Source organism: Plasmodium fragile (assembly GCF_000956335.1).
Source record: "Plasmodium fragile strain nilgiri unplaced genomic scaffold supercont1.29, whole genome shotgun sequence".
Lineage (NCBI taxonomy): Eukaryota > Apicomplexa > Aconoidasida > Haemosporida > Plasmodiidae > Plasmodium > Plasmodium fragile.
The window spans coordinates 58,665-78,277 of NW_012192609.1; the positions used below are offsets into that span (position 1 = coordinate 58,665).

The 19,613-nt window shown below is 37.3% G+C and overlaps 5 protein-coding genes across 5 annotated transcripts; 2 read left to right on the forward strand and 3 right to left on the reverse strand.

The window, feature by feature from the left end:
* Positions 1 to 229: 229 nt before the first annotated feature.
* AK88_02806 (uncharacterized protein) lies at positions 230 to 2,362 on the reverse strand (the record flags this gene model as incomplete). Its single annotated transcript, XM_012480429.1, has 1 exon — positions 230 to 2,362. The coding sequence occupies one exon, from the start codon at positions 2,360 to 2,362 to the stop codon at positions 230 to 232; it is 2,133 nt and encodes a 710-aa protein (XP_012335852.1).
* A 4,894-nt stretch (positions 2,363 to 7,256) lies between these two features.
* AK88_02807 (uncharacterized protein) lies at positions 7,257 to 11,221 on the forward strand (the record flags this gene model as incomplete). The annotated part of the gene is made up of 2 exons (XM_012480430.1): positions 7,257 to 7,462; positions 7,615 to 11,221. 2 exons carry the CDS (start codon positions 7,257 to 7,259, stop codon positions 11,219 to 11,221), a joined length of 3,813 nt encoding a protein of 1,270 aa, XP_012335853.1.
* A 1,155-nt stretch (positions 11,222 to 12,376) lies between these two features.
* Positions 12,377 to 13,732, reverse strand: AK88_02808 (uncharacterized protein; the record flags this gene model as incomplete). The annotated part of the gene is made up of 5 exons (XM_012480431.1): positions 12,377 to 12,553; positions 12,748 to 12,786; positions 12,954 to 13,080; positions 13,218 to 13,346; positions 13,581 to 13,732. The coding sequence occupies 5 exons, from the start codon at positions 13,730 to 13,732 to the stop codon at positions 12,377 to 12,379; spliced, it is 624 nt and encodes a 207-aa protein (XP_012335854.1).
* Positions 13,733 to 14,386: 654 nt separating this feature from the next.
* Positions 14,387 to 15,702, forward strand: AK88_02809 (uncharacterized protein; the record flags this gene model as incomplete). The annotated part of the gene is made up of 6 exons (XM_012480432.1): positions 14,387 to 14,398; positions 14,513 to 14,564; positions 14,754 to 14,788; positions 14,991 to 15,069; positions 15,322 to 15,396; positions 15,566 to 15,702. The coding sequence occupies 6 exons, from the start codon at positions 14,387 to 14,389 to the stop codon at positions 15,700 to 15,702; spliced, it is 390 nt and encodes a 129-aa protein (XP_012335855.1).
* An 864-nt stretch (positions 15,703 to 16,566) lies between these two features.
* On the reverse strand, positions 16,567 to 18,988 carry AK88_02810 (uncharacterized protein; the record flags this gene model as incomplete). The annotated part of the gene is made up of 5 exons (XM_012480433.1): positions 16,567 to 16,600; positions 16,743 to 18,282; positions 18,463 to 18,505; positions 18,720 to 18,757; positions 18,964 to 18,988. The coding sequence occupies 5 exons, from the start codon at positions 18,986 to 18,988 to the stop codon at positions 16,567 to 16,569; spliced, it is 1,680 nt and encodes a 559-aa protein (XP_012335856.1).
* Positions 18,989 to 19,613: the final 625 nt, after the last annotated feature.

Here is a 19,613-nt window from a genome sequence, read left to right on the forward strand (position 1 = left end):
AAGAACAGGTGGTGGCACATATAAAGATAAACAGGTCGGCGGACTTCCCCGGCTGCTGATCGGGAACTCCTCGGGAATGGAATGCCGGGATAGGCGAGAAAAACCCTGGATCCGCGGGCATAAACGTAAACACACATGGGCATGCACACAATAGTTATGCACAAAACAGTTATGCACAGGGGAGTATTACGATCGGCCTCGCTGGCTTCGCTCCTGCGAACGCTCCGCCTCATCTCAGGCGACAGTAGGTCTTCGTAATTGGCATCTTAAAAAGGAAAAGCATAAAGGATAAATAAAGGAAGGAAAATATAATGGCAAAAGAAACAGAGTATACATTATGCACTTTCTGAAGGAAATCAAAAAGGGTCAACGTCAAGTTGGCAATGATTATCGAAATAACAATGATGAAAATAAATACTTTGGAATATTTTGTTAAAGCATATTTTCCTAACACATTTTTATGAATACTAAATCGGTAGAGAGGTACAATGGCCAGAGGCAGCAGAAGGACTTGGATGACATTGATAAAATTTGTCATTTGGTCAATGCTGTACTTATCGTATAGTAAAAATAAATACAAAATGGAGAAAAGGAAGAAACGGAAAGATAGTACTCGTAAAAAGGTGTTAACTTTTTTATTTAAAAATCCTTCAAATACAGACTTGGATGCATATTCGCACATAAAGCTGGAGTTATTTCCACTACTTAGCAGACCAAAGGACCATATATACATAGAAATTTTCCCAAATGATTTTTTCATCACTTCGTATGCTGTGAAAAGGTTGTAAGCATCTTTCCTGTCGCGCGCATTGATGTTAACTTCGGCAAAGGTTAGTACAATAATGCAGTTGGTGACACAAGAGAGAAACAGCGAACCTGCTGATTCGACCGTACCCAATGTGTTGTATCTTTGTAACATTCTATCATTAAATATTACGGCCTTCTTCTTGGATGTTAAATTTGTGTGTAAATAAAATACATGAGCTGATATGATACTTCCTAATAGTGCCATGGCATCAAATCCTTTGCCTGGAGGAATTCTTGGGTACAAAATGCTGTAAGCCACTTCTTTGTAGTTAATTGGGGTCATAAAAACGTTAAAAATGAAACACAGAGCTAACAGTCCGATCAGCATACTTAGCACATTTTCTAAAAGGTTAAGACTTTTGTTTTCCAGAAAACTATATACTAGTGCTTCCACTAGGGTATACAAAATGGCTACCTTCACCGATATTCCAAAAATCAAATGTATAGCTACAAAAGTACCTACAATGGCTTGCATGTGTGCACCCCAAATGGCTAGCTGAACAAAAAAGTACAATAGGTAAGAATACTTTTTATCAAATTCTTTGTTACATATGGAAGCCAAATCTAACCCTGTCACGTGTCCCAACTTCATAGAGAGCGTTTGGAAAACAAAACCTAAAATATGACCATATGCCAAAATCCATAGTAAATGATATCCTGTATAATCCTTCATCATACCATTATTAAAACTTTTATCTGGTGATCTAATTAACCCTACATTTAAATTGCTGCACAAATTTCCTGGGTCCAAATATGCTATGGCTACAATCCAACCTGGCCCAAAATAGTTAAAGCACATTTTGAGTTTTTTCAAAAACGACATACTCTTGTCCTCGGTGCATAATTGTTCTTCTATATTTTCAGACAGATAAAATGAATTGTTGTACATGTCATTGTCTCCATAATCTTCATCGGCTAGCTGGTGATCCATTGTATCCCCCAATCTGTTATGTTTACGTTTACTCTTGGTCATTCTTTTATTCTTGTAATTATACACACAGTCCTCTATTCGGCTATTTTCATCACGCATTTCTATCAATTCATCCTCCTCGTCATATTTATCATTATTCCCTTCAATGTTCATGGTCGATTGCGTAGAGTGTAAATTCTTTATGTACATGCTTCGAGCCTTCTCTGTGTCCATTTCAATATTTGCTATGCTCGATTCTTCTTCTTTAAAATTCGTGGAGGTAGCATTACTAGTAATGTTTGAATTGTCATTATTTATTTTCGCAAAACTGCATACATCATTTTTTATAAAACTTCCATCATACGCATCGTCATGATTCGATTGTCCTACGTCTCCTGCATCAGCTACTACTGTCCCATTTGTGGCTTGCCCTACATCGTTTTCATCTTGCCAGTGGGTGCTCGTCGCGTTCATTCGGTAACTGTACACGTTGGCTTGGTTTTCCTTGCCGTTCCTGCGTTGGGTGTTTCCATTTTGGTAGGTCCCATTTCTGCCACTATACAGATTAGCCTCTCTGCTGCTGTTGCTGCTGCCTTTATTGCTGGCGCCACTTGCGCCGCTCTTACCCCCGTGCGCGTTACTCATTTGTGGCTTGCTCACTGGTCCAATAACGGGTTGTAATTTATTCCCTTTTTGTCGTTCGTTTAAACGCGATTAACTTGGTGTAATTCGGTTCGCGTGGCTGCTACGCTTGATGCACTGTTTGTGTGCCTTGCAATATATTTCCTCTTCGTTAGGGTAGATTAAGAAGGCAGGTTGCATAAAGGCACCCAGGTGAAAATGCTGCTTGGCTTCTTGTACGTCTTGAATAATACACCAGGTTTGTACACTACTCAATCGAACCAGGCATTTGCTTCACAAGGGACTTTCTCCCACGCACACTCCACAAATGGTATGCTGTGTCACCCTCTCCGACGCTTCGCTATATATGCACATAACAGGTATGTATATTACCGTGCACGTTACGACATGACCATCTGGGATTGCGTCCAGCTACACACATACAATCTGCCTTCCCAACTGCCACTCGTTCAAACTTTACAAAAAGCATCCAGTGCTACTTGTACACTGTACACTGTACACTGTGCACTTACAACAGTGTTTGCATGAAAAAAAAAGGGGGCATTGAAAAGAAAAAAAAAAAACTCTAACGCTGTCGCTAAACAGCGGAGGTTACACTAAATATATTCATATAATGGAAGATATACAGGAGAGAGCGCTACACAGTCACGACTACGTGTCGTGGAAGTAATATATCGACAATTTCGTTAACGCTTTCGTTTTAAATCAAAAGTCAAAAAAAAAAAACCATCTGGATAATCTACCCAAATGGTTATCCATTGATGTCGTGAAAAAATAATATAGAAGAGGATGCCGGAGGCGAGGAGCAATGTTTGGGGTGCACACGACGTGGATATTCCTGTAGGCAGTTTGGTGAGTTGCCTGCGGATTATATGCTGATTTACTTGCTCATTTTATTTGGTCATTATTTGTAGATTGTTTTGTGCGTTCCGTGGTGGCTGCGCAAATGCTTCGCGTTAAAAGATGCAATAGTAGAAGAATCAACTTGAGGTAGACCAAACGGTCACTCGCGGAGCTGTGGCCTCTGTGCCCATTTGCCGATATGCATAAATTGCTAAATGGCTACAATCCTCTGCAAAAAGAACGCCCATGCATCTAGGGAGGCACATATATGTACCCTACATACGTGTGGTCGTGATTTTCGCGACGGACTGATAGAGAGAGAGAAGCATGTAGTTTAGTCACGTATACATACATAATACGTATGTAACATAGAAACATGTATATATGCTAATATACATATAACACGTTGTGAAAAATTAATTAGGAATAAAGCATTCAATTAGAAATTGACATTAAACGAATGGGGAGCGTGTACAAAAATCTACCATTCGTTCGGGGAACGAAAAAAAAAAAAGAATCAATAAAAGAAATTAAGAAGATTAGAAATATGCAGCCATATTCGAAATATATTCACTAAGGTGATCGGGCAAGGGCGAACATATTTTTATAACAATTCATACAATAAAACATGAAGATATTATTAATGTACGTAAGCCAAATACATATATAATTAGAGTAGTAGTAATGGTGCTTATACATTCAATAGGGGCAAGAAAGAAAAGGAAAAAAAAATGCAATAATTACCGAACGTGATATGAGGGTTATCAAAATATCTAGGTTCACTTTTAGATGACAGGAGGGGTTCTTACCAGAAACAGAAACGACGAAATTTATTGTGCTTAATAATTATACGCATATAAAGGGAAAAAAAAAAAAAAATGCACTACTAATTCATTATTTTCATTTCTCACTTTTGATCATTACTAATTATTTTTAAACTCCACAAGGGGAAAAAAAATATTATAATATATTCAATATTTGCATTAAGCTCGTTCAATATATGTATGATATATATACAATGCAAAATGTATACATATAGGCGTCATTAATATTCTACTTCTAAGAAAAAAAAAAAAAAAAAAAATACGTGCTTGGTGCTCCCTATAAACGCATTATATTACCGTTACATTTTTGAATCATGAAGCGTACATAAATAAACGTTAATAATTCTATGTGTATTTTTTTTTTTTTTTTCTTCCAATTTGTGCTAATTAAATTTTAGCAGTAATTGACAAACATAAAAAAAAGAAAAAAATGACGACGGGTTTGTTTTATTAGTTGCTTAATTTTATGATTATATATTGAAATTATAAAAATTGTAAAAGAGGTAAAAAAGGCAAAGACGGTGAAATAAACGATATGGGAAAAAAAAAAGGCGAAACGGGTGGACGAAATAAAATTCGACCTCTCCCAAGTCGGCCTAAAGCGAATGTGGAAAAGTGACAATGGTCACACGTAGGGGAAGCGGCTAAAACGCAAATATGCAAAAAGGCAATCTTCACCAAGTGGCCAATTACGAACTAAGTCCCTGAGCACACGCAAGCATACGCACATCCGGTATATACCTCAGGCATAGGAAAGCTACCTATCATGTATATGCAAATGTGCAAACGCATGAAGGTACACTTCTACATATGTAAATACATAGATATATGTGTACACAACGAAAGGGAGGTGAACGTCTTTTGTTGCTGGTCTCTTGTCCCCTTCTGCATGAATGATGCGAGCACGCATATATGACACGTGGGTTAGACTCACCAAAAGGCGCAATCTTCTACCCCACTGCAATAAGCAAACGTAGCAATGCTTATGTAGAGAAAAAATATCGAGTCTGTGCTTAACTGTAGGTGTGGAATGCTTGTTGGTTCAATGAATAATGTAGGGGCAGATGAGTTAAGACGCGGAAAGTTGAATGTTGAAGATGATGGTGTGTGGTGAGGAAGTTAACAGGTTGGTAGGGTTAACAGGCCAAAGGGGAAATAAGTTGAAAAACAAAAACGTTAAATAGGCAAAAAACTAAAATGGAAAACGGTTTAAGTTGAAGCGGCAAGAGGTTAAAAACGCGAAAATGTCGTTCTTTCGTAAAACTTCAAAATTTCTTACTCGACACACATAACAAGAAGGTAAAATAAAAAAAAAAAAAAAAAAAAATGTAATAATGGCGCTGCGTTCTCCGTTGTGCAGTGTCCTCGTTTGGCCTTTCTGAGCTTTGCAAGTGTACTACTAGCACGCTTTCAAAAATATATGTAGCATTTAAACACATTCTTTACTGTTATGTACCTCTACGTATTTTTGACACAGATGAATGGCTGTGTATTGTATGATAGCTTTATTAAAAAAGAGGAAGAATGCAAATAGGGATGTGTATTTTTTTGTTTTCAATTTAAATTATGCGTGCAGCGTAAAATTTTATACCATTCTATACATATAGCGGAGTGGCTTCAAGCCAGCTTCCAGTCCAAAACGACACGCTTTCCCCCTCCCCCTTTAGTGCCTGCAAGATCCGTACGCTGTGTGTTAGCAGAAATGCATGCGCTTGCAATCTGAGCGGGCGGGGGGTTCCTGATCCGTGCGCGCACGGCGACATGGGTTATAGCACTATGGCTCACGTGGCCGTAGAGCCGAACCACCTATTATCATTAGAAAAACCAACAGGATCAAATGGTCCTACTCACACTGAGCATGATTTCACGTGAATACAATTTTAAACCTTTTCTTGACCCCAAGTTATGATAAATTGTGCACAGTTAATTACGTACGTTTGGAGGAGGGGGGTACCATTTGAGAATACGCGAAGTTCTACTTTTGAATGTCGACCGACTATGCATATGCACGTATTGGTATGATGGTGATGAGTCCCTAACTCTCTTCTCTTTTGTGCGTTTCCCCCTTGTTGCTGCAAAGGCAGAATTACACATAGAGGGTAAAATACAAATGTGCCCCTTTAACCTTTGTCACCAATTGTGACATTGGAAAAGGTTGACTGGTCAACAGGAGAAGTATTTCCCTTAAGCGTTTCACCCCGAAGGACTTCCAAACGGTCAAAAGGATGCACAACAGAGAAAGGATCATTCTGCAGGCTGTCTCTCAATTTTTTTTTTTTTTTCGTTTTCTTCCCCTTTTGGCACAAAATATCGTTCATTTCTTTTTAAGTATCTCAAAAAAAGGTGCATGAAAGAATAAATAAATATGTGCAAGTAGTTACACCTGTCAAGCACATTTCGCCCTTACGTTCGTTCATGTGAAACTTTTTTTTTATGTCTCCCCTGATAGTTCTGACCACTGAAAAAGTTAAACATGAAATAAATGGATGTGTGTAAAATGGAATGGGTAATTAGCTCGAACGGAACTCCTTCAAATGACTAAATTAATTGCTGATAAAGCGTCACTGAGGAAAAAAGAAAAAAAAAAAAACTCACAATAGGTACCGCAAAATGATGTAGCAACGTGTATACACAGCCTATAACGCATTGTACAATATCACACAAACTATGTGATGGTGGAAATTATTTCATTTAAGAACAATGACGCTGCTACTGTAGACCATCGCAGGGATGGTAAACTTTTCTTCACATTTATTCCCCACTAGGGAAAGTTTTCACCGCCGTTTGACACCCCCAGATGAAGGCAACGCCGTCAATAAAATGATTAATCCGTTTTGATCTAGCTTGCCCGTTCATCGAACACTCTGGGCTGAATGACCCATCACCGGTTGCTGCTGTTTAAATGTATATCTATATGCGTACGCGCATAAGTCATGTTCATATCTACTCCCCTAATTAATCACTCGTAAGAGAATCCCACTTGGAAAAAACATTTTGCGCTGAAAAAAAAAAAAAAAAAAAAAAAATGTAAAAAAAAAATTTCAACTTCGGATCCACCGTCCCATCAATCACCCCACATTTAGGGGCCTACATTTTTCTCCATTATATTGTTCACCGCCAAAGGAACACATAGTAGGATTTCCCTGTGGGCAGTTTTTCCTCGTGTAAGTTAGACTACTCAGTGAAAATGGGGAAATGCATCCCGCTTGTGCACGCACCTTAACGCGAAAATGATGTTGATGTCATTTTTAAATGGAACGAAAATAATATGGGGAAGAAGAAAAGAAAAGCCGTTCCTGTTGGCCATTTTTAAAAATTGGAAAAGTGTTGGGAAAACTTTCACCTCCTCGAGTGCCTACACCTCAAAAGGGATCTCAGAAAGTGTGAACGGGGAGGACAGGTTCATCCAGCTGCGGCATTCGGACAGCCCCACCAGGTTAGAAAAAAAAAAAACAACAAAAAAAATTATGTGAATAACAGTAGTCATGTGTTAATGCCCATGTTTGAAATATGTCATGAGGCGAGATGGCGAACATATGCGCTCACGCAAACACACCTATTCGAATTATTCACAAATCATCCCCGTAGATACCAAGAAAATGGAATAATGAAGACAAAGAATTGGCCGAAGAAAAAAATCTCAAAAAAGAAAAATGAACTTTATATGTTTCTAAAAAAAACAGGCAACAAAAAGGTAGACTTTCACGAGCTAAATATTGTACTAACAAAAAAGATAGGGGAAATGCAAAACTTTAATGAAATATATAAGTTGATTTATTACAACAAAGACATTTTAGTCCCCCTAAATTACGTTGTGTGTGTTTATAAAATGTACAAATTGGCGAAACAGAAAGAGTGCAGAATAGTGAACTACGAGATGCACGTAAATAGCCGTGTCGTTGGTGTAAGCATAGAAGAGCTGTGTCGGATGGCCGCCCTGGACCAAGTGAACGACTACGGAGAGATAAGTCAGAGGGTGGCTATGCATGGGGGAGAAAGCACCTCCATTGGAAGCAGCTATGGAAGCGGAGAAGGGTGTGATGTGTCAAAAAGACAGAAACCTCCGTATATGATGAACCCAGAAGAACAACCACGCTATCTCTACCTCGACTACAAAAACGAAATATTACAACACTTGGTGGACCAAATAAACAAAAATTATTTTGTGAAAAAGTTAACCTACCGACACTTATCAAACTTACTCTTTGCATTGATAAACTTAAAATATTACGACATTGCAACCTACGTGATGTATGCCAAGCATATAATCAGCATGTATGTCCACTTGTCATCTCAGGCCATCGCAAATATTACCTATTCGTACGCTTTACTTTTCAGTTTCTACTCAATCGATTTTACAATATGTTATAAAAATTACGTGTACAAATATTACATACCTACGGGGGAAAGTACATCAGAAACGCTACAACATGACCCTATAAACTTGATGTTCTTGCTCCTCAGTCGGTGGATGTGCATGAAGGCTATCAAGCACTTTAACGCAAATTGTAAAGGCAAGTACGACGTGGACAGTTTTTATAAAGGCGTTTTATCAAACACGGAAGAGTTAAATGAAAAGGAAAAAAAATATCACTTACAATTTAACGCACAAAATGACAAATATGAAGAGAAGAATTTTTTTCAAGAATTTTTTATCTTCTTATGGAGCATGTCCAAATTAAAAATTAACAACATTTACATCGATTTGATGCTCCATACAATTCACCAAAATAGGAAATATGTTTTCCCAAAATTTAACGAAAAGGATATATGTAATTTTATACAATCCGTGTCTACTTACTATCCGATGAAAAAATTAAGTCAATCGTGTAAGTCTAATGCGAATCGTTCTTACGAGGTTTCTCTGGGGAATGCAGAGTCGTTTATCCCTTTTGACTATGATGCCTTTTTGAGGAGTGCCCTCCTGTGTACCATCTTCCATTTGAAAAAATGTAGTTATCAACACTACGCGATTATTTTCAAGTGCCTTCGAAATGTGCAAAACATGGGTAATACCCATAACTGCGAGGACGTAACAATTTGGGATGATCCCATGTCTTGTTCATTCCCATGTGGAAACAACAGTGACACTCACTCGACTGAACCAGACCATCAATCCCATTTTTCATCAAAAAATTGTTCAACAAATAAAAAAGGAGAAGAAACACGCCTGTTGTATTTTTCCAAAGCGAACTCTGTACAAAATGTTTTAAAAAAGTTATCAAAAGTTGTTGTAAAAAATTTACTTACAAAACTTAGGAGCAGAAATGATGACATTCTTTACCATGTGAACTACTACAAGAGAAGCTCAGCTCTAAACTTACAACACTTGTCTGTATACCTTTACAATTTATCCCTCATGAATGAATTCTACGTGGAAGACAAGGAAAGGAAGGAACTGACCCAACGGCTAATTTCCATTTTGGAGACAGGAATAAAACGTGTGCATTCCTTTGATAGCAAGAGCGCACATGTAAAATTGGAGGACAATTTTTTGCAACAGAGTTATGACAACCTGGTTTGTCTAAGCAATATAAACTACGCGTTAAATAAAAATAACATTACCAACGAATCTTTAGTAATACACTCAGCAGTACATTTCTTCAAAATGTATCACGTGTTTTACAATGCGTGCAGAAATGCGGAAAGGACGGCACCCTTTTTTAACTTTCTTGACAAAATAAATGAAAGAGTATTATCCATTTTTAATTGGACATTTTCACACACAGGGGTGGCCCTCATGCCATTATTCACTTTAATTAATTATCATTATTTATACCTTTTATATGTGAAAGACGCCCCAAATATGTTTGTCCTTTTAAAAAAAATATTACTACCAATGACTGTATACAATAATGTCACACTCTACCAGCTGCGCCTCATTTTGAAGCTTCTAATAAACTACTATATGTCTCACGTTGTCAATAAAAGGGAAGGTGCTACTAATTGCTTGGACACTCTGGATCGTACCCACGATGATATGCTAACTTGCATGTACAGCTTGTCTTTAGTAATAGCAAATATCTCGCATAACATACGGTGTGAGAAAGTCCCCGTGCAAGGGAACACCAAACTGAACAGTGACAAAGGCGAGTACGTCTATTTTTACATAAACTTGGCGCACAACTTGTTAAGAAGTTACTTCTACCACTTGTACAGTTTAAATGCAGAAAATATAGAAAAGTACATTTTGCAGCCCTCCCAAAATGAAGACAACCTTATGAAATTTTACACCTTCTATTTATTTGTAAAAATTAATATGAATAAACATGTGCATTATGATAGGAATGTTGTGAAGAAATTTGTAAGCTCCAGTGCGGTACCCAAAAAAGGGTTTTACTTTTTGGAAAAGTTACTTACTTCCTTTTCAGAGGAGAACAGTGGCAGTTCGGGGCACAGAGAAGGTCGTCGGTATGGAGAGTCATTTGCACACACCGATTTGGCGATGATCGAAGGGGCACAAATGAGGAACAACTCGGGGAAGGAAGCGATGGACGAAGAGCTAATTGAAGAGACCCGCACGGTTGGCAATTACCCGAATGAAGGGAATCATGCTCAAATGAAGGAAGATAACAACAGGGATGTTCTTCCACTGTACGCAAACAATATTGGCAACAGAAATTATTCCCCCAGGGAAAATTTTGGCATTTTTTATTTAATACAAAAAAGCATTCACCCAAAGGAAATAAAAATGAATAAAACAAACTTTCTATTTTTAAAACAGCCGGATGTGTCGAAAATTTTATTTAACCCACGCATTGATAACGACTTGAGAAAAGTGGAGGAGCGAGTCCTTTTAACGTTTAAAAAAATAGAAAGCTCCAAATCGCATATAAAGATATATAACTATATAAAACATATTTACGAAAAGAAAAAAAACAGCACACAGAAAACCTTCCCTATACAAAACGAATACGTAGTAAATAAGAACAACGCTCTTTTTGTGGTAGACATTTATGATAAAAACACAAACACGATATTTGAAATCGACGGAATTAGTCATTACACAAAACAATACATACCAAACAAATCCCTGGACTCTTTTAGTTTTTTTTACAATTACAAATCGTATTACATTTTTAAGCACTTAATTTTAAGGGAAAATTATAACATTGTCCATCTGCCTTTGCATGACAGCAAGTTGTGCCGGAGCATAATTTGCGACTACTATAAAGCGACAAGCGAAAATGGTTAACTCCAAAAAAAAAATATATGAACATGGAATGCTAAAATTCACGGAATTTTCCTTTTAGCTAGATAAGCAGCTGTGATTTTTTTTTTTTTTTTTTCCTGGTCAGCTCAATATATTTTTATGTGTGCAAGCGTGCGGTAGACATACCAACGACGGTGGAATTAGTGCATTTGACAACTGCACGCGAACGCTTTCTTCAAGCATTTTGAGAAGATTTGTTTCGTCTAAAAGGTCTAATCTGTTAATGCTATCGAATTATACGTGTCTTCTGTATGGCAATTTTTTATCCGGTTATCCCTTACTGTGTGTAATAATTTGTCCATAATAACCACACTTGCAGCTAGCTTTTTGTTTCTTTTTCCATATATATTTTTTTTTTTTTTACCTGGATCTTCTGACATTTTTTTGTTTAATTTTTTAGTTTGTTTTTTTTTTGAAAATGGCTACCCATTATGTTGTGCAAGCCGCACTCGCACTGCTGTGAGTTTATAAGTATGGATTTTTTTTTTAAATATTTCTATGTTGTTTATTTTCCTATATGTAGCAATCAGTTTCACATTGTACCCTCGCGTGAATCTTTTTCTACGTCTCCCTATTTGCTTATTTAACCACTTCCTACTGAGTAGCCTTTGTAGCGGTTAACGTGTAAAATGAGTTTGTCCCATGTTTCACATGCCTAACAAATTGAACCAAATCGTAGCCTCTAATTAAAGGGGTACACTTATTTTGCCCATAGTTAAAAGAATAGGTGGCAAGGGGCGAATTAGCATATTTACCCTTTTTATATACCCTTTAAAATATTATGTTGGTTTATTTGAGCAAAAGGCCTTTTTCACCTATTTGCTAACATTTTGCTCTTGAACTGTTTTTCCAATCGAATGACTTAAAAATGGAAAACTGTTCATTATGTTGTCTTTAAAATGAAATAAAATTGTGCTGAAGTTTGATGCCTGTGTTTATGTGCACTACTGCACGATGCACATACTGGCATTCATAATAAATTGATAAAAAGGTCAAACTAAAAAAGCGGAAAAGGAGAAAAAAATAGGAAAAAACAAAAAGGACAGGGTATCCGCACCTTTGCGTAATTTGATCACACGTGAGCATCATTTTGTACAGAGTCCCTCCTATAATACCATCCATTTTTTCTTCCTATATTTAATCCCTTAAGATTCTTGCCCATTCACATTTTTGTAAATCCAGAGCCTTATCCTCAAAAACGCTAACTTTCAATCCCGCTGCGTAGAAAACATTTCGAGCTGCGCTTTCGTTTTCATTTCCTTCGTAATTTAAATCTTCTATAATTAAGTCGTTCAAGAAGCATACGGTAAATTTCTATATAAGAAAAAAAAAGTGTGTCATATTTAATAGCTTCTTCTATCATGCGTGGAATGTCACTTGCAGAAATCAACGGCGTTTCTCTTAATACGCATACGGTTTAATAATGCACACACAAGGAGCACTTTTCAAAATGTGCGTTGCGTGTATTTGGCTTAAAGGTAAATGTTGTGGAAAGGGAGCCGTCCTACTTTTTCTAGCTTAGACTTGATCCTTTCGCTCCGGATATTCTGCAAAAACAAAAAAAATAATAAAACAAAAGTAAAGAAACAAATAAAGCAACAAATCGCATGACGATTAAAATTCTGTAGTAACATCCTGCTTGAGAAACGCTCCATCTACACCATTGTTATATGTCTAAAAGGGTGTAAACGGTGCTACTGTTCCCGTTGCGTACTTCACAACATCTTTGCAATTCCCTTTTCTCGTCCTCGTTAAGTCTTTGTATTATGTTGGGGTGTATGGAGTTGATCAAGCCGTTCACACTGATGGCCAATTCGAGTATAAGTCTGTTTCTGAAGTTTCTATATGGGGGATGCAAAAAAAAAAAACAAAAAAAGCGGCATTTTTATAGCGTATACTGCTTATTCATTTTGAAGATATACATCTTCCCCTCGCTCATTCACAACCCCGTTGCGTTTCAATCATTTCTTAAGCTAACATGTATTCGTTTAAAAGCTTAGACGCCTGTGAGAAGAGGACTGCGTAATATTCGCATCTCAACTTAATTGTCATTTTTTCTTTTCTTTGATTTTCATCATTCATTGATCCGTTAAAATTAATTAATTTCCTTAAAGGGGGGGGGGATAAGAAACGCATTTTTAACAGCGGGGAACACACACAAAGCGTCACAACAAACACGTGGCAGAGAAGCTACACAAGGAACCCCTTTTATGGGTGTGTGCCAAGAAAAGCAAGTTGCGAAAGGGAGTCCTACACACAACGAATCATTTACAGTGAGAAGACAAACTCTTCTTCTCCTGTAACAATACAACGTAATGATGCAGTTTCATTCAAATATTACTCTGCGTAAATTTTGTATTGCTCAAAATATCCCTTCAATTCTAAGTACGCTTTCTTCATGGTCTCCGTCGGGAAGGTTTGAATTCTGTTACTTATTTGTTCCTCCCTAAATATGAAGGGAAGTATTTCCAGGCACGGCGATTTTACCGACATTTTTTTTTGGCTATTGGCACAGTTTGGCTATTTTGCCTGTTTGGGCTATTCTCTTTCTCCTTCGTTTCCTGTGTACGATAAAATTGCGCCTTTTTTAAAGGGCAAAATTTAAAGCTTGGAATGGAATTAAAATAAACGCCAAAATTCATTTGGCGAAATGAATCAAGGAGTTTTTGTTGAGAACACATGGCTAACCATGTTCCGCGGGGAAAAAAAAAAAAAATTATCAATGGCCGAGCAAAATTCAGCGACGGAAACCAAAATTTGGACGACGAAGCGCAAAACCCGCAAAGGACGCAATGCCGATAACATTTATAATTGCCACACATAAATTCCATTCAACCATCTAATTTAATCCAACAATACCTCGAATGTGTGCCCTCATTAAGGTGTTAAAAGTGTCTTCAAATGTTACTTTGCCAAATTAAGGTAAAGATGCTCCTTAAGAAGCGATATCGCTAAAAAGGAAAGAGCGGCATATATTTTTCCCCATTCTTTTCCCGCCTTTTCACTATTTTCCCTTTGCTCTGTTTTATATATAAGACCTTATTCCCCTTGTAGTAAATCCTCATAAGACATTCAACGTCGAATTAACTGTTATGGGCGAAATACCTCCCTGTTCCGTCTACTTCTGACACAATTATTATTGCCATAATGGAAAACGATGTTATACTTTTTTTTTTTTTTCTCTTTTTTTTCATCCATTTTGCTCTATCCCCGTTGAAAGCCAAAATTTAAAACTTCTTAATGTCACTTTTTCGTCTTTCTTTTCTTTTCCAGCTACGTGGGGAGGAAAAGGAATGCGCCGATCGAATTTATTCCATAGTCGATGGTACCGCAAATTGGGAGGGGGAAAATGGCGCGACGTGTGCACGTGAAATTCAGGACCAGCCGCTCGAACGAGTTTGCCATCCAGTTAAACAAGAGCGTTACATGAACGAATTTCACAAAATGTTGCCGCGCACTCACACATACACTTCACAAATGCATGTTCCTTGTATTTCCCCTCCCCAAATGTAAGACCTTTTGAAGAATAAAACCTACTCCAACAGTGAAGTAAAAAAGAAAAAAAATAGTAAAATGGAAAAGTACCCATGTAGAAAAATGGCAACATAATATCCACCTTACCGCTGTAACAGACACAATTTTAAACATCTGCCCAGCCTGTGTGCCGTACAATGCAAAATTTTCCCCCTTCACAAAATAACACTGTTGATTACTTTCCCGTTGGGAAATTTTAATTTTTCGGTCTCCTCAGATAAACCAATGGTCAAATATCATCTGCGAAACGTCCATGGATTTTCTATACTCCAAATTGTTACCAGCCAAGTACATAAGTATGAATGCATACATTTAAGCGAGTAGACACAAAAATGACAATCGGATCGATAGAACCATTATGGGGAAAAGAAAAGAAAAAAAGGATCCCTCCCCCATAAATGCTTCTATTTCTTCTCATCACTATATTTATGTGCGAATTGTCTAATTTTCTAAAAAATCACTCGTAGAAATGATACTATACACCAGTACTCTTCAACTTTACAAAACTGTCCATGTCGTTGTTTGTTTTTTTTTTTCCCCCTTTTCAGTAAGTTGCTATATTTTAAAAAGCGCAAGCACGGAAGCGGCTCTTCGATTTTCTACCTACTGGGACAACGGCGATAGTCATACTTAAAAAACAAAAAAAAAAAAAGGCACTTTGCGCAAGCACGCACATTCACAATTGCATACACTAAGGAGTGCTCAGGGGAAAACAAGTTAACCGCGCAACCGTTTGGCCTCATTAAAACCCTGTGATGTTAAAGCAGTGTTCTCTCTTTTTCACCCTCTCAGAACACCTCCAGATATGCTGGCCAAAGGACCAAAATAACAGCAGCAACATGCTCTGCTATGTCAATGTCTATATTTTAAAAATTGCACAGGAGGGAATAGGGGCCCTGTGTCCATGCGGCAAAACAGAACAAATGTGAAAGAAAAAGAAGATAAAAAATAATTTGAATAAAACATATTATAACATCTGAAGTTGTTTTTAACAGAAACATAATAAAACAGCGAAATGTAGGATACATATAACAGGGAAGTAATTTTTGTTTTTTTTTTGTGTGTGTGTATGTACGTGGGCGTAGGCACATATATATTGTATGTAAATTTAAAATAATCTTATTCTACACAAAAAAAAAAAAAAAAAAAAGGGGAGGAAATAATTTTACGCATATACAATACGACAACGCTGCATAATATGCGTGCACCTCCCTCAGCTTCTTCATTTCGCTACTCCACTTCTTCCTTGTCACCCGCACATTCCTCTAATCGGTTAGTTTGGTGTCATACAATTTAATCCCCACTAGCACGCGAACATGCGCTCCAGCGTAACATACACACTCTTATATACGCTTATGTATATATATGTACACATAGGCACATGTATAAAGCTGGGAAAGTGTAATTTGCACCCATGCGTGCCGCTAAAGGATACGTTTTTTTATGCGGCTGGCAATTTACTTCCTGCGCGGGCGAAATGGAGAAGCCCATGCCACGCTTCGACATACACATATATTTATAAGCATATGCAAGTGTCTACCCACCAACATAGACACACACGTACATACGTACATATATGCACATATCCACACACGCCCATACTAATCCGTAAACAGGTACATGTGCCCTCTCAAACACGTTAATAACATTTTAATCGCTAATTGATAAAAAAATGCTTTTACTTGCGCAATTTTCTATGATATTATAAATATATAATGGTTGAAAATTAATTGGATACTACAAAAAAAAAAAAAGTGTCACTAAGGCGAGGGTTCTGCGCAGACAGATCAAATTCAGTTGTAGTCGTCATCCTGTTTCTGGTACGCCCTAAGGTGGAAAAAAAAAAAAAAAGAGGCGGAAAATAAATGTGCATGAAGGAGGGCCCTTCGCTATATAAACACGGGCGAAACCGCGCATCAGCCGAATTCTATCTGCGCTACTTATATACGCTTCTCTCCCCCGCGCTTACCTCATGCACGCATCCTCGAACAGCTTCTTAGTATCCGTGATCTCGTTGTTCTTCTTAAAATCCTGGATGATTTTCTTCATCGCTTTGGCCAGCACGATGAGGGACTCCGCCCGGATCTTCCGCATGTTCTCATCGACGGACATATCCGTGAACACCTTCTTGCACACTCCCTTTATGGTTTGGTCAATGTCGATGAGGCAAATGTTGAGCATCGTTTCCACAATAGCTGGGAGCGAGTCCTCAATTTTTTTATTCACTTTGGCTGTTTTTTCCAGCGACATATCTTCACATTCTTCCTTTTTCTTAATTTGGCTAGCCAAAGAGCTCGTCTTAATTAACGTTTTTACAAATTTAAGCCCCGTGCCAATTACTCTCTTCTTCTGTTGCATTTTATAGTACTTCCCGCTAATCCCGAATAGGCTATATTTATCTCCTAAAAATTGGTTGGCGCAATTTTCATAAGACCAAGCGACATTTTCCAAAATGACATGTCCAAAGGATGTTTGGCATAGGTCTTTAATTTCTTGTTCAAATTTTGCAATATATTCTTCCTTATTTCCGTTAATATAATTATTTAATATTTCTCTCAGGTGAAGAGCTAGCTGAACTTCTCTCTTATTCTGTTCCTTAACAATAATTCTCTGCACGTCTTCATCTTTGTATATTTGTTCATACTCTACATACATAACCATTCTCAATTTTCCAATATATGGGTCCAATTTTTCGCTACCAAAAAGTAGGGTAAAGAAAAAGGTAGAATCTATAAACTGCATGCTGTTGATAGCGTTTTTCCCTTCTTTATCATATCTTCTTCTTCTCTCTATATCACCGAGCACTTGGTATGCTTCCCCAATTTTTTGAAACTGCTCTTTAGCCTTAGAATCAGAGCATTTGTCTGGATGATATTCTTTGGCTAGCTTATAATATTGTCTTTTAATTTCATTTTGGCTAGCATTCGTTGGCACTTGTAAAATCTTGTAAAATTCATCATTCTTAACTTTTATATTTCCATTCTTATTATAATACTCATCGTCATTTACATCATTCTTCCTCTCATATGTGGCGTTACCATTGCTGCTAGTCTTTCCACCATTTCCACTACCTCCATTGTCATTAATTTCGTTTAACACTTTATTTGCTTCTTCATCTAAATTGTAGTAAAAATCATACCACTCTCTTTTTTCATCATCCCAGATTTTGCCGAGCGCCTTCTGAGCTATCGATTCTGGGGTGTTCATTATACCCCTGCCAATTTGGTAGCTAGCCACTCCCAGGGAAATAATCGGGATCACTATTGCACTTAGCAGACCAAAAAACATCCCTTTGAAGAAACCATTAATTCCTTCGGCTTTGGCACATAAATAGGGAGATATAAACAAAAAACTTGTCCCCACGATTATCCCTTTTGTTACTGATTTTAACCCTGACACTAATCCGGCACCCGCATGTTTGGGTTTCCTTGTGGAAAATATATTACTTATTAGACTTTTTTCTTCTCGATCAGTTTCAAAGTCGTACTTTGGGATTATCTGGGTGTTCTCTATAAAGAGGGGTTGCGAAAAAAAAAAAAAAAAAATGGCCATGGTGTGCAACAAACGGGGGGAGTGAAATGAACACACACAAAAAAGCGGCGAGTAAGCAAATGAATCACACGCTCGCTAACGCTATTTTTTTTCACCCTCTCGCCAACGGAATTGTCTTCTTCCTCCAGCATACTTACCATACGACTGTGACCTGCTCACGCCTCCACTGACGTTTTTATCCTTCAAGGGGGGGAAAAAAAAATAAGAATATACAAACATGATATATGTGTCGTGTATGCACCCCCCCTGGAACACCAAACACTCCTATCTAAAAATGCGCAGACAATCTTAACATTTATGATCTCCCCCCTTCCAATGTGTAATGAGACTTGCACGAATTTCCCCCCTCATGAGGGGCTCTAGCACAACAGGCTCGTTCATTGTTCAAGCTTACCTCATCCGTTTCCTTAAACTTGTAATAACTTTTTGCATCTACATGAGAGGGGAGAGGAAAAAAAAAGTGCATACAGTTATTATCAGGAAATGATCACTTCTAGCAGTTGGAAAAGGTGTATGCAGTTTTTCACTATTTGCAACGGTGTTATATATAGCTGTCCTGGGTTGGCTCCTCGCTGTTTTCCACATTTTTTGCGCCTCTTCTCATTCTACAACCTGTGTCCGTTTTTACTTCCACTTACCATTTCTTTTTCGTATGTTATTCATTTAAAAAAAAAAAAATTCCCTCAGTGTTAAGAGCAGTTCACATGTATATGTACATATATTTGCACATACGTATGTATAACAATAAGGGTACACTTTTGGTACAAGTGGTTATATGCCTTTGCGTACGTGAACAAGTTTGTGCGTGCTTATATATTTGCATGAATGTTTAATAAGGGGGTGGGGCAGGGACCCTTCAAACTCAAACGGCAAGGCGCATGATAATGGGAGGAAAAAAACTTTGGTATATTTGCCCAGCTGCAGAACAAAAATATACCAAAGGGGGAAATAAAAATTCAATATGAATGAAATAAATCAGGAAGCGGGAAAAAATTAAACCACAGTCAATTCAGCAATACAATATTTTACAAAATTGCGAAACACAGCAGTGGATGTGAGGATGTGTATATAAAATGCATAAAAGTATAAACGCATATATAAATATGTACATTTATTATATATGTAACATTTGTGGAGAAACAAAAGTACTGCGAAAATCGCCTATTGCGAAGAATTATAAATCAGATATTTTTTTAATTAAATTAAAAACAAATTTGTTTTATGATAGCTGTTTTCTTTTTTTTTATTTTTCAATTTTTTTTTTTTTTTTTTTACACTTCTCGCTGTG